We start from the raw sequence: 21,936 nt of genomic DNA on the forward strand, positions 1-21,936 counted from the left end.
CCACATTCTCAGTGCACACTTTCATCACTCTCTGCGTTCCCCCACCCACACAATTCCCAGGTCCACTGACTTGCCTGTGTCTTGCTGGAACCTATCCCAGTGCCTGGTATACTGTAGGAACCCAATCTATGTTTTTAAAAATGGAGGGAGGAAGGAGCTCAGAGTTAGACCTAAAAAAGAGAAACTCCAAGAATTCACAATACATTTATTTCTGCTGAGGATATAACGCCTGTAATGAACTATAGAGACCAGTATAAATTTCTGCTATGTCCCGGCCATACTAAATTCAATCCTAGGTAACAAAATAACTTAGTATGTTCTTTCCTCCTCCCTCTGCATTCTGTTAGGTCTTTAGCCATAAAATATATTAATTGGGTGTGTTTTTTATGATATAGATATAGCTCGTGTTACATAAATCTAAAATGGACATTTTGTAGTATTTTTCTTTGAGGAAAAGAAAAACAACTCAGGGACGAATACATGTTGCCGGAAATTGTTAGTGGCGTGTTCATGTCATCTATTTATTTACCTAGTACCTGACAGCTTACAGGACCTACTCATCGCTGCTCACTTACCCTGTCAGGTGAGCCCAGGGCCACAGCCTCCACTCACAGGGAGATGGGAACTGAGTCACAGAAATTTTGAGTAGCTTTCCATGTGGCTATTCCTTCAACTCTTAAACACCATCATGGTAAGACATACCATCAACTTAACCCTAGAATTTTAGAGGAAATAAGGAAACTCTATTCTGTATGCTTACTGCTGATAAGATACATCCCCATGCTTCTGAGACATTACATTACACGCGCTTGGAGGGAAGGACGTGTATCTTAAAATTAAGGAAATATAAGTAGAAACCAATGACTTAACCTAGTCTTCTCACGCTGGGCCATGGTATATAGATAATCTCATTGCTCAACTACATTATAAAGCCCTGCAAGGTAGGGTATTTTTCTATACATTTTACGTCTCTCTTTCAAAAAGACCTAATGTAGTAGCTACAGTTCAATATACTCTAAGTTGATTGAGAAAAGAGGCTGTTTCCTCTAAAAAATCAAAACAAACCCTTGTTTTTCATTTTTAAATTTCTAGATACTAAAACTCCCCAGACAATATACTTGGAAAATTCCCAGGAGCAGCATTTTATGTTATATTTCAGTGGGATCTTGTTTGGTGACTAAGGATTGATCATATGATCGCCTTTCAAAGTTCCTAATTCCAGTGTCATTGCTCTGGGAGTCTAATAAAACTTTAGAAGCCTACAGATCTACAATCAAATGTTATATTTTAGGAGGATGCTCTAGAGGAACTTCAGGATGAAACACAAGAAGTTTAGAGTTTATTAAAAAATATGAAAGAGAGAAAAAAAACTTTCACATGTTTGTAGTCACACAAACAGCCTATTTTCTGTTTATCGGGTATAACATTGCTGACCGAAGTCTTCTTAAGTTCAAAGTGTAGCTAGCTTATGCATAAAAATAAGAAATAAAGCAAAGAAAGCAAGGCGTAAAGAAATAAAATGGTCATTGGGCACTGTGCAGAAATTAGGTTGCCTTTAATCAGGTTTTTGTTTTTGTTTTTGTTTTTGTTTTTTGATACAAGGAAGAAAGAAAAAGTCAACTTTTTATTCCAATCCTGGTAGAAGCGGTTAAAGAAAAAAGGTTTTCCAACCCTGTGAAGTAAAAGAAATTAGACTCAAGTGGCCGTAACTGAGCTCCCCATCGGATTATTGTGCAAGGTCCCCTTTATTCCCCCCGCAGTGGATAATGCGTGTTCATTGTGATTTATCTGGAGCTGGTTTCTTTTACACCCTCAGCCTATATAAAGTCGAGCTAGGACTGGGGCCCGAGAGTTGGCAGCATCTGGGAGGCAGCATCCACAGTCCGGAGAGAATGCAACAGTCGGGAACATGAGCACCTCCATGCGTAACTGACGCTCCCAGTGGTATGAGCCCCATCCTTTGCCTCTCTGTGCAGACCAGGAACCATTAGAAAGAGGGGACGGACAGCATTACAGGTCTCCCGTGGAAACCCCCCAAGACTGTGTGTGCTGTTTTGTTCTCACCCTTGGTTTTAATTTCTCGCTCATGTTTCTGACCTAGAATGATAGAGGCTTGAGCCCTGGCGGCACCGTGAACATCTGGCCAGCTTGGTTTGGCCACCTGGCAAAGACCAGGTTCTGAGGAGCAATGGTGATGAAGGCCTTTGTCCTGTTGGCCATGTTCATGGAAGCCTCCACGAAATCTTGCACTCCAAATAAAGCAGGTATGCCCTGGGGCTAGCCCATTTTCCTGGAAGGGAAAGTTGCCTGAACCTTCCCTTTGCAAAGCTTGGAATGCTGTGCTTATAGTGCAATGAAAATGCACTAATAGAGCCACGGAGAAGCACTTAAGCCTCCGGAGCCAATCAGAGCTTTTCCATGGGGAAAAAAAATGTACTGGATAAAATTAGACTTTTTGAAAAATTAGAGAATTCTAGATAGATGGATAAATAGATAAAAATAAAATCTCCACAATTTTTTTCTATTTTCTAATTGTTGAATTTCTGTCCATGTATTACTGTTTCATATAAATAGATATTTTTTTTATTTTAAGGTATATGCTTATTTTCATGGGATTTAAAAAATTAGGTATATGATTTATATATATCTCCAATCAATCCAATCTGGTTTTCTAGATATATGCCTTGAAATTGATTAAAGTTTAAAAGTGGACCAATTTTATTTATTTATTTTTTTCATTTTTCTGAAGCTGGAAACGGGGAGAGACAGTCAGACAGACTCCCGCATGCGCCCGACCGGGATCCACCCGGCACGCCCACCAGGGGCGACGCTCTGCCCACCAGGGGGCGATGCTCTGCCCATCCTGGGCATCGCCATGTTGCGACCAGAGCCACCCAGCGCCTGGGCCATCTTTGCTCCAATGGAGCCTTGGCTGCGGGAGGGGAAGAGAGAGACAGAGAGGAAAGCACGGCGGAGGGGTGGAGAAGCAAATGGGCGCTTCTCCTGTGTGCCCTGGCCAGGAATCGAACCCGGGTCCTCCGCACGCTAGGCCGACGCTCTACCGCTGAGCCAACCGGCCAGGGCCTCAAAAGTGGACCAATTTTAAATGCATGTTAAATATAGTGTAGATATTTCAGAGATGTAGCAAAGCTATAGAATTCGTACAACTAAGGTTTGGAGAAACCTTTTATTACAGCCCATGAAGAACAGCGGGAACAATGTTTTAAGCCAACTGCCTGGCCTGGGCAGGTGTAGCCAGAACCCACTCTCATTTATGCAGATTAATATGATGACCATATCTGATTCCCAGCCATGTATATCCTCTTTCCAGATGTCATTCTTGTGTTCTGTTATCCAAAAACCATCATCACCAAAATCCCCGAGTGCCCCTATGGATGGGAAGTGCATCAGTTGGCGCTCGGTGGGGTGTGTTACAATGGAATCCATGAAGGAGGCTACTACCAATTTGTGATCCCAGATCTGTCACCTAAAAACAAGTCCTATTGTGGAACCCAGTCCGAGGTAAGTTCAGGTCACATAATGAGGAGCCACTAAGAGGAGACAACTGGGACCCAAGAATAAGATGTGTGCCGTCTGCCCTTACAAGGATTTAGAGTTCACCAATCTCTTTGGAAGAGTCGAACTTACTTCCTGGAATGTTAGTGTTATTTAAATTCTTCTCTTCTGCCTGTTTTTAGTGAGTCTTTGGATTTGAATTTTATTCTCTTGTTTTGTTGTGGGATCTAGGGAGGCCACCTTCTTGAGTAGGCCAAGGGGCATTTGCCTCCTCTGCTTCGCTTTGAGTTCTGCGCATGCGCTCACATACCACCAGCCTTCTTTGAGGTGGTGATAAAGTGCATTAGGAAGAGCATTTTAAAGGAGTAACCAAAGGACCACACAATTCATAACTAGGTCTTATGAAATACCCAGGAAAGCTCATCAGAATTAAAAGGAACCACAGATAATCTCTTGCCAATATCCTATGTAACAGAGGGGAAATCTGAGACTTCCCAGCAAAGTCACCAGTCGGGGGCTACAGGTCCAGTAGTGATGCAGCCATAGTCAGGAAGGGAGGCTGTTTTGCTGCTGATGTCTAGCATCCCTCCTGCCTTTGATTACAGAAGACTGTCTAGAAATTAGGTTTCAGAAAACGGGAGCAAAAATCTCCCAGGGCCACTTCCTCTTCCTAAAGACCCCACAAGAATTCAGTGATGAAGTGGGCATGATTAATAAAAGCATCATGTTTTAAGTATCCTGGTAAAGTGAACTAGAAATTATCTGTGCAGTCTTAGGCGGGTCACTTCTCAAGTGGGTGTTCAAGATCTCTCCTGACTCTAATAGTCTGTGGTTTTAGTATTCAAGAAGTCTGAGGAGAGAGTCTCAGAACTAGTACTCATGATTTTGAAGAAGAATGAAGAACTAGACAGTAATGTTTTAGAAATGGGAGCTTTCTAGAAATCACCCTAAATGAGCAAAGGTATTCATGTAAGATGACTTGGACAGCAGAAATGGGTAAAAAGTTAATGTTGGGAAAGAAAGACTCCTAAGCCAACCTTTATGGTCAGAAACCCATGGGTATATGGATTTCGTTTAAGTCACCAGTCAGTGGCCACAGGTCCAGTAGTGATGTAGGTGATTTTAATCAATCATAATTGAACAGGCTCAAAGCTCTTTGTAAAAACTATTGGCCCACCTGGACAAAAAAGAATGGACGCTACTCTCAACGGCAGGCGTTCATGTCTCCCCATGGGGCTTTTTGCTGAGCCATCTTCAATCACTTCTTTTCAGAATCCTCCTCTCATCCAGGGCTGTAGGTCCACCCTAACTGCCTTCTCCCTTCCTCCAGTACAAGCCCCCCATCTACCACTTCTACAGCCACATCGTTTCTAACGACAGCACGGTGATCGTCAAGAACCAGCCGGTGAACTACTCCTTCTCCTGCACCTATCACTCCACCTACTTGGTGAACCAGGCTGCCTTTGACCAGAGGTAAGTTGCTCAGAGAGTGGAGGGCTGGCTGCCTTGGGTGTGCTCTGCAGTCCCTGTCAATCAGGCATGTTTCAGTCCTTATGCAAAATTCTCTCCCCTTTTCAGAGTGGCCACTGTTCACGTGAAGAACGGGAGCATGGGCACATTTGAAAGCCAATTGTCTCTCAACTTCTACACTGTAAGTGGTCTCCAGGTTACCCTTGCTGCCCCGCGGCCTCTCCAGGAGATGGTGGGATGCTGCCTCAGGGTTTGCTCTCGCCTACACTCTACGCAGAGCTCCATTCTTGAATTCAAGCTGAGACTTAGGCTTTGGTCTGGCTTTACACCTCTTTCAAAAGAAAGGCAGATTGGTAGATTGGATGAAAGAGCTAAAATATACCACAGAGAAACGAGCTCAACCTTCCCATTTCATAGATGAGAAAAATCGAGGCAAGAGAAATCCCATGAGTTGCCGAGAGTCAATAGATAGTAAGACAGCCAATGTCTCTTTTTTTTTTTTTATGAGTTTTTTTTTTTTTTCCTGAAGCTGGAAACAGGGAGAGACAGTCAGACAGACTCCCGCATGCGCCCAACGGGGATCCACCCGGCACGCCCACCAGGGGCGAAGCTCTGCCCACCAGGGGGCGATGCTCTGCCCCTCTGGGGCATCGCTCTGCCGCGACCAGAGCCACTCTAGCGCCTGGGGCAGAGGCCAAGGAGCCATCCCCAGCGCCCGGGCCATTTTTGCTCCAATGGAGCCTTGGCTGCGGGAGGGGAAGAGAGAGACAGAGAGGAAGGAGGGGGGCGTGGAGAAGCAAATGGGCGCTTCTCTTATGTGCCCTGGCCGGGAATCGAACCCGGGTCCCCCGCACGCCAGGCCGACACTCTACCGCTGAGCCAACCGGCCAGGGCCGCCAATGTCTAACTCTTAATCTATATTGGTTTCCATAACAGCCCACTCTAGAGATTTATATTTAGGATCTAGCTTGTGTTAAAACACTTGCACAGCCTGATCAGGCAGTGGCGCAGTGGATAGAGAGTCAGACTGGGATGCCGAGGACCCAGGTTCGAGACCCCGAGGTCGCCAGCTTGGGCGCAAGCTCATTTGGTTTGAACAAAGCTCACCAGCTTGGACCCAAGGTCGCTGGCTTGAGCAAGGGGTTACTTGGTCTGCTGAAGGCCCACGGTCAAGGCACATATGAGAAAGCAATCAATGAACAACTAAGGTATCGCAATGAAAAACTGATGATTGATGCTTCTCATCTCTCTCCATTCCTGTCTGTCTACCCTTGTCTATCCCTCTCTCTGACTCTCTCTGTCTCTATAAAACAAACAAACAAAAACACTTGCACAGAGTAGGGAGCTTCCTACCTGGCACCAGGCTAAGGAGAGAGGTGGGGGTTGGCCTCTGCTGCCTAATTCTTTGGTTTCCAAAGCTCTTCACTTGGTGGGCTTCTGCATTGTCTGATTTGGACATGCTGCCTATGTTGGCATCAAGGTTAAAGGCACATTTTGGTTTCTCTCAAAATAAAGTACTCCAGAGAAACTAAAAAGACAACGGCCATTCGTCCAGCTGCCCTCCTCTTTAGAAGGGATGCTTTGTTTTTTAAACCTGCAGCTTTCAGTGAGAAGACATAGACCTAGTGACACCAGCCCAGCAGGTTAGAGGACAACTCAGGTAGAAACGGAAACCTTCACATAGAACAGCAGAACTAGAAGATAACCTCAGAGGCTGCCATGTTCAGCTCATTAGCTTCACAAAGAAAATAACTGGAACCTCACTGACCTTGAACTCTTTGAATTTGCTTCACTGACTCCCAGGAAGCTATTAACCCTGCTGTATTCAGAGAGTGAGAGAGCTAGAGGGAACCCTAAAATAACCTGGTCCATTTTACAGAAATCATCACCCACCATCGGCCATATTGGGATAAGTTTCAGAAGTAAAGATCAAACTTTAGAACTGGAAGGAGTTTATTCTTTTTTTTTTTTTTTCTTTTTTTTTTATTAAATTTAATGCAGTGACATTGATAAATCAGGGTACATATGTTGAGAGAAAATATCTCTAGATTATTTTGACATTTGATTGTGCTGTATACCCCTCCCGCAAAGTTAAATTGTCTTCTGTCACCTTCTATCTGGTTTTCTTTGTGCCCCTCCCCTCCCCTAACCCCTCTCTCCTTCTTCACCCCCTCCCCCCTCCCCCAACCCCCCCGCCCCTATTGCCATCACATTCTTGTTCATGTCTCTGAGTCTCGTTTTTATGTCCCTTCTATGTATGGATTCATCTCAGTTTTTTTTCTGATTTACTTATTTCACTCCGTATAATGTTATCAAGGTCCATCCATGTTATTGTAAATGATCCGATGTCATCATTTCTTATGGCTGAGTAGTAGAGTTTATTCTTTTTTAAGAGAAAGAAAATAATTAAGAGGCATATCCTCAGCATCACTCAGGCCATCCTCTGGGCTGGAGAGACAGACTTAACAGGAGGCCTCCTTGGACTGTTCTGGAGATGAAGCTAAGACCTCCCCTAGGGCCCACCATGACCTTTACAGGACAGACAGGCTCAGCAAAGAGGGGGGCTCTGATGTGACGACAGAGACTTCTTTTGTGCTGATTAATATTCCCCCCGTGGGCTCAGTTTCCTATGCCTGACCCCTGCGGTTAGTGTTTCTCTTCTCCTTTCTTCCACTTTGAGAGCATTCTTGGGTGTTTCTGCAGCAACAGCTGCTCCCTGCATATATTTTCATCCAATTACCAGTGACAGAGCCGTGCTCTAGATTGCACAACGGAATCAATGCTCTGCTAATTGCTTAGGGTTCTGAGAACTCTAAATGCTGGACTCTGAAACCACTGGTTCTACTCAACACACTTTCTGCCTTCTCTCCCTACCCCTCCCAATGACTCCTGCCAACGGCCCATGGTTGGTATTCTTGGCAAAAAGTTATTTTGACTCCCGATCCAAAATAAAGGAAGGTAGTCCACTTGCAGAAGTAGCCTAGTACTGGGGTTAAGAAAATGGGCCTTAGCATCACACCGTTGGTTCGAAAGCCTGGTTCTACTGTTTACTAGTTGTGTGTGGCCTTGGGCAAGTTGGTTAACCTCTCTGGGCTTCTATTTATGTTAAATAGGGAGAATAACAGCATTTACCCCATAGGTTTGTTATGAGGATTAAATAAAATAATCCTTGCGAAGCAATTCAGCATAAGGTAAGTGCCTGTGAAAGTATTTGGGATAGAACGAGGAATAGAGGCCAACATCATAGCCTTTCAGAATCAGAACAAAGCTCAGAGGAGATCAACTTGCACTTTCCATAGGAAGTCTAAAACCCTTCTGTGAGATTGCTGAGGGGGTGTGCTCCCCACCTCTACCAAGGACAGTGGCAAGTCGGGCCTTCCCATTTTAGATCAGTGTATGTATGATATATGACACCCTGGACTCCGCACATTGGTCTGGGTTCTGTCTTCCCGAATAATGCCATGTAATGATGTTGCTGACAGTCCTTCAACTCCCTCGAGCTTGTCTTTCCCAGGCTAACCATCTTTCCCCGTTGGTGGTTCATTCAGCATCCTAGTCACTCTGAGTATGGTTCACGTGGTCAGTGCCCCTATTAAAAAGGAGAGCGCGGAATTGAAATGTTACATCTAGAATTTGTCAGAGCCATGTAGGGCACTGCGAGTCAGGGGTGATCTTCTAGGTTCTGGAAGATTCTAGGAACACGATTTCTAGGATACAGGTAGCTTCAGGCAGTTTTCTTTCCCTGCTATCTCACACTGAGCTTTTGAGCAAAAGCCACTCTTAGATCTTGCCCACGTGAACTGCTGTTAATCTAGACACACCCAACCTGACTGTCAGTAGCTCAGGTGACTCGAGTGAATGGCCTGGATGGTGTGACTGTTCAAGGTGCTCGTCCCTCCTGCTCACTGAATGAGTCGCTTATGTGGGGGTTCTGTTCCCTGGGATGCCAAAACAAACTCTATAGGAACTACAGGGTGCAGCTAGCTGGAAGTAGGTTTCTAATTTTCATGGTCTAAAGAAAGCAGGGAGATCTCATGTTGAACATTGCCTTCGTTACAGGGTGAGTCGTGGAGAAACTGGTCACTAAAAGTGTTTTTGTTTCCAAACTTGAATCAAAGATGTAGATTCTGTTCACTTTGACACAAAATCAGAAAGGTTGCTCTGGGAGTAGAGGTCTTATTCCATTACTCCAATATGCCGCTGGCTGGACCCTGGGAGCTAGAGCAGGGGAAACTTCCCTAACTAGGTTGGGGGCTCCAGTGTGGTCCCTAGGGAAGGTCCCACATCTGCAAATGATCTCTTGAAATATGACAAATCTTAGAAAATAACAAAACACGTCAAACACCACTGTTAACTTGTCACTCTCATGTGCATCTTAAGCCAGTAAATCACTTGTGATTAAGAACATTCTTTTTTTTATTCTTTTTATTTTTTTATTTTTTTTCATTTTTCTGAAGCTGGAAACAGGGAGAGACAGTCGGACAGACTCCTGTATGCGCCCGACCGGGATCCACCCAGCATGCCCACCATGGGGCGACGCTCTGCCCACCAGGGGGCGATGCTCTGCCCATCCTGGGCATCGCCATGTTGCGACCAGAGCCACTCTAGCGCCTGAGGCAGAGGCCACAGAGCCATCCCCAGCGCCCGGGGCCATCTTTGCTCCAATGGAGCCTTGGCTGCGGGAGGGGAAGAGAGAAACAGAGAGGAAGGCGCGGCGGAGGGGTGGAGAAGCAAATGGGCGCTTCTCCTGTGTGCCCTGGCCGGGAATCGAACCCGGGTCCTCCGCACGCTAGGCTGACGCTCTACCGCTGAGCCAACCGGCCAGGGCAAGAACATTCTTGTTTAATTATTGCAACCATTGAAAAGGTGGAGGAAACTGCCATAAGGAAAGAAAATATCTGATTTCTAGGTGAATAGAGTCAGGGAGCCCTGGCCAGACTTGCAATCAGTAGAATAACATCAGAGTTGCAACAAGATGATTCTGAGGTCTCTCAGCAAATTCCTTAACTTTGAACCGTAGGGAGTTAAAGTCCATTTTAACTAGATATCCTTGCTGCCACTGTTTACCTATTGCAGTTCTGCAAAGCTCCAAGTCCACAAACCTCAATATTTTAACTAGTTATCCCGGTTTAAGCTTTAAGCTTCTATTACACAAAATCGCCATCATAAAAAGATTTCTGCAAGGTAGGTGAAGTCAAAGGTTATTGGCTGATTTGCCTGTAGTATGCCCCAAGTTCGCTGCGGGGGCTAGGATTAGTCCAGGAATCCTTGTCCTTCTATTATGATGTCTTTGTCTCTGTAAGCTAAACTAGGAGAGTAGTTAAAGGTCATTACTAGAATGGAACAACTCCAAGACTCAAAGAATGGAGAAATCAGTCTCGTTTGGGTAAGTCAACTGGAAACACTGCTATTGCCTCCTGATAACTCACCCAGAATGGCCTGATGAAGATGGCAGTTGAAGACCACACATGCCAGGCCCATGACCAGAGGCTGCTGCTTCTGTACTCGAGCCATGGCCATGACTCCTGAATGCACTTAGATTTGAAACCACAGTTTCAAATGGATCCATCTCTAAATCCTCTGGATCAGTGTCATCTCCTGCCCCCCCCACACACACCCTTCCTACCTTATCTCATGGCTCCCCTTTATTCAGGCCCTTTAGTTTCCTTGCTGTCTTTCTGGCCACACTCTCGCCCCAGGACCTTTGCCTTGGCTGTAACGCTCTTTCTTGGATGCCTGTGTGCATTATAGAAGTGGTCCTTAGTGTCAGTACTTAGCCTGGAAGCACAGACTCCATCACCTCCCTCAAGACTCGGTCCAAATGTCACATCCTCAATGAACCATCCCCAACTCCTCTATTTACAGTGGTAGCTTACCCCTCCTTGCACTCCCAGTTCACCTGACCCTGCTAGAGTTTTCTCTAGTTTTTCTACGTTATGTACTCTAGTCTATTCTAACATACATAGTTTACTTATCAATTGTCTATGGTCTATCTCCCCTGCTAAAACATTGGGTACTTTGTTACCCAATAATATCAATAGACAGAACATACAGACTAGCCCAATAGAGAAGGCAGTGCCTGACACACAGTAAGTGATCAATGAGTTGTCGTCGTCATTGCTATTGTTGTTAATTGTGCTGGGAGTTGGACCATAAACTTCCCCACCCAGGCCTAGCACCAGCTCCAACAATAGTGGAGCAGGTACACGGCAGCGTAGCCTGCGGTTGGTCCCCGTGCCCCTGGGTGACTCAGTAACACACTGCCTCAGCATCCCTGGACCCTGCTTTTATTCCCATCAGTCAAGTCTAGTTCCTCTTTGGCACAGATGAGACATACAGGATGTGTCTCACTGTGACCAGCAAATCTAGACCTGTGATGTCCTCATCCCTTCTGAAATGGCACCAGCATCCGAAGAGGTACAGCTTCTCTGAAAGGCCTTCTGAGAGGCCTGGAGGCTTCTCAGTGTGGTCCCATGTATCTGTGCCCTTTGGGTTGATCCCCACCCCTACCCCACCCCAACTCATCTGTTCCCGTCGAACCCGACTGCTCAGTCTGAGAGGTCATAACACCCAGTGTCAATTTCCTTTCAAAGAATGCCAAGTTCTCCATTAAGAAAGAAGCCCCTTTTGTCCTGGAGACATCGGAAATTGGTTCAGATCTGTATGCAGGAGTAGAAGCCAAAGGGTTAAGCGTTAGGTAAGTACATGTCCTCCATGTTTATATTTTTAAAGAAAAAAGGACTAGCCAAGAGACCTTTTTCCAATCAGAAGATGCCCCGAGGCATACAACTGGCTCAGAGTGGTGCGTTCTGTTTCATTCCCAGGTTTAAAGTGGTTCTGAACAGCTGCTGGGCCACCCCCTCGGCTGATTTCATGTATCCCTTGCAGTGGCAACTGATCAACAAAGGGTAAGTGCTGCTTTCTGGCACCCAGGACTGGAAGGCGGGGCCAGGCAGACTCAGGACTTCTGCGGCTTGGGAGGTGTTGGGGAGGAAGGGGTGGGGCCTCTTCTGGTTAATTAGTGACATCCTCTGTGCTTCCACACTGGGTACCGACACCAGCAAACATTTATATGGTGCTTTCTGGTACCAGGTACTGTTCTGAGAGCTTTATCATTTATTGATTCATTTGCCGCCTCACAACAGGTAGGTATTGTTCCTACCATCTCCACTTCCCAGATGAGGAAACTGAGGCACGGGAGGGTTAAGTAACATCACATAGTTTGCAAGTGGAGAGAAAGTGTGTTCAAATCTAATCAGTCTGACACCAGGATCCTGGTGGGGACTAAATGTGATAATCCATGTAAAAAGCTTAGCATGGAGTACCTTGTCAGTATCCGACCGACTTAAATTATATCATTGTTCTATTATTAAGTCAGTAGATAATGAAGAGCTCTTAACGTTTTTGAGCAGAGGACTGCAGTACTGGAATTGGATGACAGAAAGGCAGTTCTGGAAGCCACACATAAGACGGTTTAGAAACAGTACCTGGGAGGCAGAAAGAGACAGGTTAGAGGTGGGGCAGCTACTGAACTAGACATGACAATACCTGAACTGAGGTGCGGCCCAGAGAATGGACAGGTCATCCCAGGGAGGGAGAAATGATAAAAATGTAGCAATTGGATATGTTGTGCAGACAAGAACAGGACAAGAAGTCTGAGCAGCAGGTGACAAGGATGGCTCTGCGTTGTTGAGTCTGTGGTTGTGAAGGGGAAGACTTGCTTGTTGCTGGTTCCTGGGGACGGGGCTTTCTGGACAAGGGACTTCGGATTCTCCGAGTACAAGAATGGCAGGTGAAGCCTGAGATAACAATTTCCCAGGAACACTTAGAAGTCTAACTTCGGAAAACAGAGGAGAGGTGGAGTTGGGCTACAGATAAGGGCGTCGTTCACACAGTAAACAGGGAACACAGAGGAGGCCATTGCCCAAATCAAAGCAAACCAGGGTGCCCTTGTTATTTCCAGAACCCATCAGGGCTTCTGGAAACGTCGGGCTGGGGACAAAAACGATTAGATAACAAAGGCCAAGCCACTTTGGACCTTCAACTATTTATTTTTATTCAACAAACACTTGTAAAACATTTACAACATACCAGACATTGCTCCAGCTAGGTGCTTTACAAATATTAACTTATTTACCTTCTTTTAAACCCCTATTAAGTAAGTCATATAATAATCTCTATGTTATGAATGAGAAAACGGAGGCACAGACAGGTTCTGAGACTTACCCAAAGTCCAGAGTTAGTAAGAAGACGGGTGATCTAGGTCCAAGCTCAGGCAGCATGATCTCCTGGGTGGCATGAGCAGCACGGGCCAGCAGAGCCACATCTGAGCAACCCAGCAGAGTGTCCTTCAGAGATGGGAGCTTACTTTGAGGTACTTATTCCCCTTTGGTCATTGAGTGATTCATTTAAGTTTAGTTGATAATGGCACAATCTAATGACCTCAGCGAGATTCCAAAATAAATCGTTGACCTACAGGGGCTGGAAACAACTGTCTAGCTTTGGCAACTTCTCTCAGACAGTGGCCACACAGGCCAAAGTATTCAGCTACACGGGGGGTCTCCTACCTGCAGATGGTTCTCGGGCTGTTGCGCACCTGACAGATATATGATATCAATATAAAAGAAAAAGGCATGCTGCGGCTTTGGGGTCGTCTCTACAACGTCCCTCAAACCCAAGGGTGCACGGAAGTTACTGAGGGTATCAGTCGCACATGCAGACACACTGTAACCTGACCATGTCGGAAAGTCCCTGGGTGAACCTGGGGACTCTGCGTTTAAGTGCAGCCGTATGGAAGAAGTCCTGATGCTTTCTAGTTGAAATGGCCCTTGAGGTTGGAGATACACACACAAAGACTAGTGCCAATGTGGAGAATGGGGAAGTCCACTGCCACAACCCCCCGATGCCTTTGGGTCACCCTGGGCCCTTTTGGAGGAAATCCCAGTTTCTGAGAGTGCCTGGAGAGATTAGAGTAGATACATTATCAGGAGGTTTGATCCGATGTAAGGAAGGAGACTCCTGGAGCGGTGGTGTGACAACCTCTTTGTGGCCATTCCACCATCCAGAGATATCTGTCACAGAGGGGCAGGTGCCATGGCCATTGCCAAGAGGCAGTAGTGCCAAGGCATCTGGCCATGCCCATGAGGTGACTGCTCCCCACCCCCAACAAAGCTCTGCTTACACTATTTTCCACTGGCTGACACCACGCCTTGGGCGCTCCAGCTTCAAGCAGCTATTTTAAGAACTCACATCTTGAGTTTGCACAAGAATCTCGGGTTTATTGACCAAGTGATCCTCTGAGTGTCTTATTTCACAGCTTGGAAAATGTCCCCAGCTCTGTCACTGCCCAAGAACCACCATAGGCAGGGGCCAGCTTCTGGCCCCTGGTCCCACATAAGACACAGCCTTCACTCCTCATTTGACTCACTAACTCTCAGACTTAACATTTCTCAGCCCGGTTTCAATTTGGCCCCTAACATCTGGTTCCAATGGAATGGGCAGATACATCATGAAGCTTCTCTCAGGTAGCAGGTGGCTCTCTGATGCATTAGACTTGGACTGATAACAGAGTCAGAGACACGCTCCCATAGGCGCGTGCACTTTGGGGCCCACTGTGGTGCGGTCCAGCTTTTGAACCCATAGACCTTTCCCACAGAAGACAGATTCTGGTGTGCTGGCCACCCTGAGACAGTGAACCCCACACTCACTGTACAGTCCTCGCTGTACAATCCCAAAAATGACTGTATCCACTTCCAATGCCTGGTTGTCGGGAACTTAAATAGAGAATCAGTATGTGTTCAGTAAATGAAAAAGTAGTTTGCTTTAACCAGGGTTTCTCGATCTCAACATCATCGATATTTAGTGCTGGATCATTTGTTGTTGTGTGTGTTTGCGTGTGTGTGTGGGGGGGGTGTCTGCCCTGTGCATTGCACAATGTCATACAGCATCCTTGTCCTCTGCCCACCTGATGCCAGTAACACTGTCCCCAAGTCACAACAACCAGAGGCGGATTTAACAGCAGGTGCATCAGGCACACGCCCTGGGCCCCAACTTCTAAAGGACCCTGCAAAACCCCAACTTTACACTTTTTTCTAATGTAAGTGGCCAAGTGTTTTCTTCTGCACCTGGGACCTCAACCGACCTTAATCTTCCTCTGATGACAACCACAATGCCAAGTGGCCCCCAGGTGGGAACAAATGGCTTCAGCCAATGCCCATCTATGTCATTATTTTTTCTTTGACTGCAATTGTCACATTTGGGATTCACATATAAAACAATACAAAGAAGAAAAGAAAAACTGTCCATAATTCTACCACTCCATGAGAGCCAGTGTTAACATTTGGATGGTATCCTTCCAGTCCTTTTTTTCTGTTCTTCTATTCAAAATGTGACCACATTTTTATACAGTAATTGCATAATAGATATAGAATCTAAGTAATAGACCATAAATTCAAACTCCCAGTGGCAAAACCTCCCAGTACACACAGAGAGATGTGCTGGGGAGACTGGGGTGTGGGCGGCTATGGTGACACTTTGAGAAATGCTGTCCCAGGTCCCTCATCTTTCTTTTGCACACCGACTGGGAGTCCGTACATACCCCAGTCTTCCAGGGGGGCTGTAGCTCAGGGATTTCGCTCCTTTGGGACAGGTGGGTAGTGCCTTACCAAGTGTGTGGCTTCTTATTAGTCTCTGCCCCCCCCCCACCCCACTGCAGCCTGACTGCAGAATGGGGTGGCCACACCCACCTCACGCTCCGCACCGGGACCACAGTTCTGAGGATAAGCGCGATGCTACCAGTCAGAGTGCCTCGGAAGGATAACCTGCCGGATAAAAGCCCAGGTCACTGCAGTGCATGAACTTGCCTGAGGCCCTCTTGCTCTCTTTCATGAGGATAACGTGTTCTCTCCCCCCCTCCCCACTCCCGCCACCCACCGCCTCGTGTTTCAGCTGCCCCACGGATGAAACCATCATCGTGCACGAGAACGGGAAAGATCACAGGGCGACCTTCCAATTCAATGCTTTCCGGTTCCAGAACATCCCCAAACTCTCCAAGGTCTGGTTACACTGCGAGACGTTCATCTGCGACAGCGAGAAGCTCTCCTGCCCAGTGGTAAGCCGCCTCTCTCCAGAGCATGTTACCCGAGGGGGTGGGGGAGGACGGTATCTGAGCAGCTGTATTTTTAGCTGGGAAACTGTAACCAGACCAGGGTAGGGGCGTGCTAAGGACATTCTGAAGGAAAGGACAGTGAGGACGGGCAGACAGACGTCTGGGCTCTGTCCATCTTACCGCCAAGCTGCACAGTCTGGCACTTGTCACTTAACCTCTGGAGCCTGACTTTCTCGTCCTTAAAGATAGAGTGGTGACAAGTAATGGTGGCCCTTTCCTTTTCAGGGAGCAACAGTAGATAAATGAAAGTGATGCCAGACATGGAAATGCTTTGAAAAGTGAAAAGCACCAGGGGAATATACAATCTCAGCGATAGGAGTAGGTGCTGGAGGGGAGTCAAAGGGTGGCTATTTTTAGCTCTAGACTGGCCAGTTTCAACAGCATCCATCAACAGGTGTAGCGGATTCAGGTGCGGGATCGCTTTCCATTGCGACCTGATGTGAACCTGGTCCCTGGCGCAAGAATTCTAAAGTGTGGCCCATGGCAGCGTCAGTATCACCTGGGGACTTGTTAGGGATGCAGATTCTAAACCCGGAGCACCTGATTCAGAAACTCGGTGTGGGCCCCACAGTCTGTGCTCTCACGAGCCCTGCGGGTGAGTCTGAATCCGGCTCAAGTCTGAGAACTTCTGCCAGAGAGACCTCAAAGTGTCCAATCACACGCACTTATTACCTCCTTAGGACTATTTTGACTCAAAAGCCTGGTGAGGAAGGACACTATTTCTGAAGAGGGCACTGCTCACGTCGCCTATAGTAACCAACAGATGTGAGATTATAATCTCTAGTTCTGTGCATTCACTGGGCCAGAAAATGGTCACTGACAAGCAGCACTAGAGAAAGGGAAGGGAGCCAGAGGCATTTAACAGTGGTTGGCGTGACCTCTAAAAGAGAAAATGAACCAGACACATTTTGCCAGCATCCTGTTCTCAAATCACTGTGATGAGAGAAACTGTAAGGAAAAACCTTATTTTTTACCCCAAAAAGTGTCACTCTCTCCCACACCCAGGGACTCCTTCAGCAGGATTTCCTCCAGCATAAAGAGTTAATAGAGCTTTCTCCCTTTTTCAAGTTAAAGAAAGGATTAAAAAATGTCTCTCTGGGTTATTAAAACAATAAGGTAATTAATATCTGTTAGCTGGGGAGTGCTGACTCTATCGAGCTGGTGACTGGTGTTTTAATCTCGTCTTTTTCTCTTTCCCCTCCCGCGCTCTGTCTCACCTTGCCTCACGCCCCCCTCCGACCTCCGCCTCTCCTGGGTCGCAGACCTGTGACAAGCGGAAGCGCCTGCTCCGGGACCAGACCGGGGGTGTCCTGGTGGTGGAGCTCTCCCTCCGGAGTAAGCGCCTCTCTTTTCCACGCGGTTGAGTTCGCTCTGGGCTGTGTCCACAGGCACAGATGGTTGGAGCATTTTAACTGAATTGCCAAACCAGTTGTGCCTGTAGACACAACCTTCACCTGCAACTCTGAGTCTTCGTAACTAGGGATTCCGGGGTGGGGGAGGGTAGCTCGTGCCAAACCCAGGGGTGAAGGGCAGTCAACTACCCTGAGAAGCTCTACCTACAGCCTGAACACCAGTGTCCCCACGAAATCAGGACATGCTGCGTTTCCAGACACAGCATGCCGTCCGCTGTAGTAAGAGGGAATGAGATGCACCGGGATACCCAGGGCAAGTCAGCATATGCTTCTGCTGAGCAGTCAGAGCCGGGCCGGCCTGAGCACCGGGCGTCACAAATAGAGGGGCCCCAGTGGGTTTATTGTCTTGGCAGGAGATGGTAAGGCCAAGAGGAAGGGAGATCCTGTCAAAGGCAGTGGGGGAGGGGCCAGGGGGGTATATGACAAGGGATTCAACCTAGTCCAGGGCGGTGGGAAGTCCTCGCTGAAGGACACCAAACTGGCTGGAGCTTGGGGTGGAGGGGTAGTTATCCAGGCTGCCTCCGGCCTGCAAGCTAAGGACCTTTCCATGTGGTTGATTAAAAAAAAGAAAAAATCAAAATAGTATTCCGTGACACCTAAGAATTATGTGAAGTTCAAATTTCAGTGTCTATAAAGAAAGATGTATGGAACCCAGCCACACCGGTCCCTCGAGGGGGTTTTCCCCAGCTGCCTTCACGCTACATCAGTAACAAGTAGTTGCAGCAGAGACCATCTGGCCTGCAACGCTGACAGTATTTACTGCCTGGACCTTTCTAGGAAGTTTACCAACCCCTGCCTTAGAGGAGAACATGGCGTGAGATGAGGCCTTTGTAAACCCCCGCTCTCAGCTTCGTTCTACAGGCAGTGGGGAGCCTGTTGGTTTCATCGGGGGAGGGTACAGTCAGGCTTGTGTCTTAGAAACAGAGCTCTGAGACTTCTTCCACGATCTGTTCTCAAACCTACGGCATTCTCTCTCTTTACTCACTACAGGCAGGGGATTCTCCAGCCTCGGTAGCTTCTCAGGTAAGGAGAAGAGTCATGTCTGGGAAATGTCACGGGGCAATGCTTTTGACAGGCAGACGTGTGCTTTCAAAGAAGCGTGTCTGTGGCCCCAGCAAAGCCTGTACGAATTGATGATTACTCTCTGAAGCACACCTGAGTCTAAGCAGAGGGGGATGGAGGTAGACCAGTCTTTCTCCAGCCAGCCCCCGAGCTCTGAAGGGAGGGAGAGGCTGAGATTAAATCCGACGGAGCAGAACTGAATCCCACTCCCCACGTCTCAGCCGAGACAACACCAGGCGGCTTCGTTTGCTTCCTGCATCCAGAGAACAGATCAGTGATTTTCAATGATCTGTTCATTCAACAAATACTTGAGTTCCGGCTATGACTCTACCCTTCATTAACTGAGTGACCTTGGGCAATGACCTCATCCTTCTATTCCCCAGTTTCCTCTGTGAAATTGGACTAGTAATTGCTCCATCACACATGGCTGTTGTTTGAATTACATACTACAGCTAAGACCACCAAACAATGCCCAGCAGCAGCAAACATCCAGTAACGATCGGCCATAATTACTACGACACTATTCTAGGCCATATAGTTACTGAAACAAGGCTGGCAGGCCCCCTGCCCTTCCTAACACATGTGAAGCACTGGGGGGGGGGGGGGGGGGGGGAGGGGGAGAAATCATTTAGCAGCCAGGCAAGCCTCTCAGAGGAAGAAACGTTTCAGCGAAGGCCCGAGATCTCACCTGAATGATGAGGAGGCAGCTAAAGCAAGCAGCTGGGGTAAGACCGTTCTCTTTATGAAGAAACTCACAGGTATAGACTCTGCAATTATAGGAGGTCACAGAAGGTTTTTAAGACTCCAATCCCCATTTTAGACTTCAGTTCTCATTTTTTATAAGGAAGTTCTACAGCTAATGCCCTACAGTGAAATACGCTGTCACTATATTACCAAAGTTCAGATCCCGTCTGTCAGAGGTCTGTATCCTTGCTCTATCTGTTGGATTCTTTGGGCTGATGGATATGAGCTACAAAACCCCCAAAGGATGACCATAGCTGACTCTGTATACAATGCATAGAATTTAAGGAAAGCGACTTCACACCGCTAGGCTGCCTCTCTGGTTGAATTAACTGTCTTGTTGGGTAGTCCTTGATCCTTGTGGAACTGACTCTGAGCATGCCGCCTCCCCTGTGTGGTTCACAGATGTCCTCTACCACCTCGTCGTGATGCTGGGCGTATGCGCCGTGCTATAGGAGCAAGCCAGGCGGGCGGCTGCAGCTCCTCCATCCAGGACCACCTCTGTCGGTGACAGACTCACATTTGTTTTTCTTGTGCTGCCAAAAAGAACAAGCAGAAGAAGCTCATACCGTTGGGGAACAGACAATAGCGCTTTGCCAAATACGCGTTACCAGTGATCCTTGTGAACTTCCGTTATGGCTGTTCTTCGGTGCCCCGCTCCCTCTTGTTACTTCCTGTGGCTCTTGACTCCTGCAGGCCCCCTCTGGCGACCGGCGGAGGGGTCTTCTGCCCCTAGATGCAAGTCAGGGCCGTGGTGGACTCCTCTGAAAGCTCTTCTGATTTCAAAAGACCAGCACACCCAGCCAAGTGAAGCCGAGCGTTCTGAGGGGCATGTAGGGCAGGCAGAACCGTGAAGTCGGGGTGGGTACAGAATGCACAGGAACTGCCGATGTTGCTGCAGGGGCCTTTGTCACTGATGCGTGGATTCTACCCCGAGGACCAGAGCTAAGCCTCAGGGGTCCTCATCTTTCAAACTAGGGTGTGGGGATCAGAGTATAATACAGATGTTTTTGCTCTAATCCAAGTAGTAGAAAGGGAAAGAATTCCGGAGATCCCCCTTCAGTGCTAACCCAGTTACTCTTACTATAGGGTTTCTTACATATGGATGTGTAAACATTATGTAGGTACAACTTCTTGCTTTTACTGATCTATATTTCTAAAACCAAAAGAAAATTACAAATTAAATAGGAATACAGCTACAAAAGGAACAAAGCTCACGTTAATATTAACTTAATGTAAGGTGGCACTGACTAAACAGAGTGGCTGCTGACACATGACTGCAGGGTGACAGCCGTGACGGGTTCTCTGGAGCTTGGCAACCCATCCGACCGCTGGCCGTGTGATGCTCGGTACCCCACTTTTATTTTTTTTCTATTTGCTCTACTAAGAATTCTTCATTTGTATACAGAATGGCCCAATTGCATTTAGCTTGTATATCAACATTCAAACCCATATTTGTTTTGTCTCAATAATTTACGATCATGAGACTGGAACCAATGGAAAAAAAATTAGAACACAAATGCCAGTTTGGCCACTGAAGTCTCCTGGTGCCACACCCTGATAACACTGCCCTCCTCCAGTGATCCAGCATATATTCATAGTAGTAATCTACATTGTCAATGAAACAAACACTGAGTAAACCAATCCTGGTCGAGAATGCACTGTAGACCCCAGTTTGAGCCTAGAAGCTAAAGCGAGAGGTGAAAAGTCAATGCTTTATGTTCTGTCCTTAGTCTTGTACAGACTTAACTAGTGGGCTTCTAATTTGAAAACACATCAGTTTGTATCTTTGTATTTTATGTATTTGAGAAGTTTTGAGATTTGTAGTTCCATGGTTCTTTTAAAATTGTAATGAACTCAGAAACAAAGCTAGTTCTCAAATCTCTGGAGACACAGAGTACAAGCTTGTTTAGCAAAAGGCTAGGTTAAAATGACTCGCTGTAGTCTAATCTGGTCTCAAACCAGCTTGTCATCTCTTCTTCCTGGGAATTTAGAATTTTTGTAATCAGGAAGGACAAAAGATGTATTTTATTAGTTCTAGTGAAAACCTCTTAAATAGCATCCTCACAGCCATAATCAAAATCCTTGGTTGTCAGAGGAAAACAATGTTGTATTAGTTTTGCTTTACTTTATCATAATGTTTAATGATCTTGTAACTCTACTTGGTGCTATGGAATAAATAAAATGCCTTGAAATAAATAACCTATGCCTAAGCGTACAGTGTTAATATATCATGTTGACAGCTAATTTCCCAGCCCTTTCAGTGGTTTCTACAACTAGAGCTTCTTAGACTGATATATATGCTACAGACCTCCCATCATTCCATCCTGCATTTACCTTTCAACAATTCAAATATTGGGTTTCTGATGCAAGGAGGTAAAGCCATTTCATATGATTAACATTATAGGGAAACAGTATTTTGGGTTATCCCTGTATGTAAAGTCCTGATGTCTTTTACCTGCAACTGAATGTGTTTTGACTTAGAGTTAGCTACAAGCCCCATGATCTCTGGTTGCCCTTATGTCTCATAACTTCGCTATTAAGGTGTTAACAGAAAGCACTCTCCAA

At 46.6% G+C, this 21,936-nt stretch overlaps 1 protein-coding gene across 1 annotated transcript; it reads left to right on the forward strand.

The window, feature by feature from the left end:
• Positions 1-2,188: 2,188 nt before the first annotated feature.
• Positions 2,189-21,489, forward strand: TECTB (tectorin beta). Its single transcript, XM_066239167.1, has 10 exons — positions 2,189-2,264; positions 3,332-3,522; positions 4,847-4,989; positions 5,095-5,167; positions 11,580-11,683; positions 11,811-11,894; positions 15,934-16,096; positions 17,416-17,488; positions 18,556-18,588; positions 19,774-21,489. Exons 1-10 carry the CDS (start codon positions 2,189-2,191, stop codon positions 19,821-19,823), a joined length of 990 nt encoding a protein of 329 aa, XP_066095264.1. The 3' UTR covers positions 19,824-21,489.
• Positions 21,490-21,936: the final 447 nt, after the last annotated feature.

This window comes from Saccopteryx bilineata, chromosome 7 (assembly GCF_036850765.1).
Source record: "Saccopteryx bilineata isolate mSacBil1 chromosome 7, mSacBil1_pri_phased_curated, whole genome shotgun sequence".
NCBI lineage: Eukaryota > Metazoa > Chordata > Mammalia > Chiroptera > Emballonuridae > Saccopteryx > Saccopteryx bilineata.

Excerpts from the sequence above, each read along its gene's own strand:
- TECTB (XM_066239167.1), top strand. The coding sequence starts at position 2,189 with ATGGTGATGAAGGCCTTTGTCCTGTTGGCCATGTTCATGGAAGCCTCC. Across the intron at positions 17,489-18,555 it reads GGTGGAGCTCTCCCTCCGGA|GCAGGGGATTCTCCAGCCTC; the intron begins GTAAGCGCCTCT and ends TACTCACTACAG. Across the intron at positions 18,589-19,773 it reads CAGCCTCGGTAGCTTCTCAG|ATGTCCTCTACCACCTCGTC; the intron begins GTAAGGAGAAGA and ends TGTGGTTCACAG.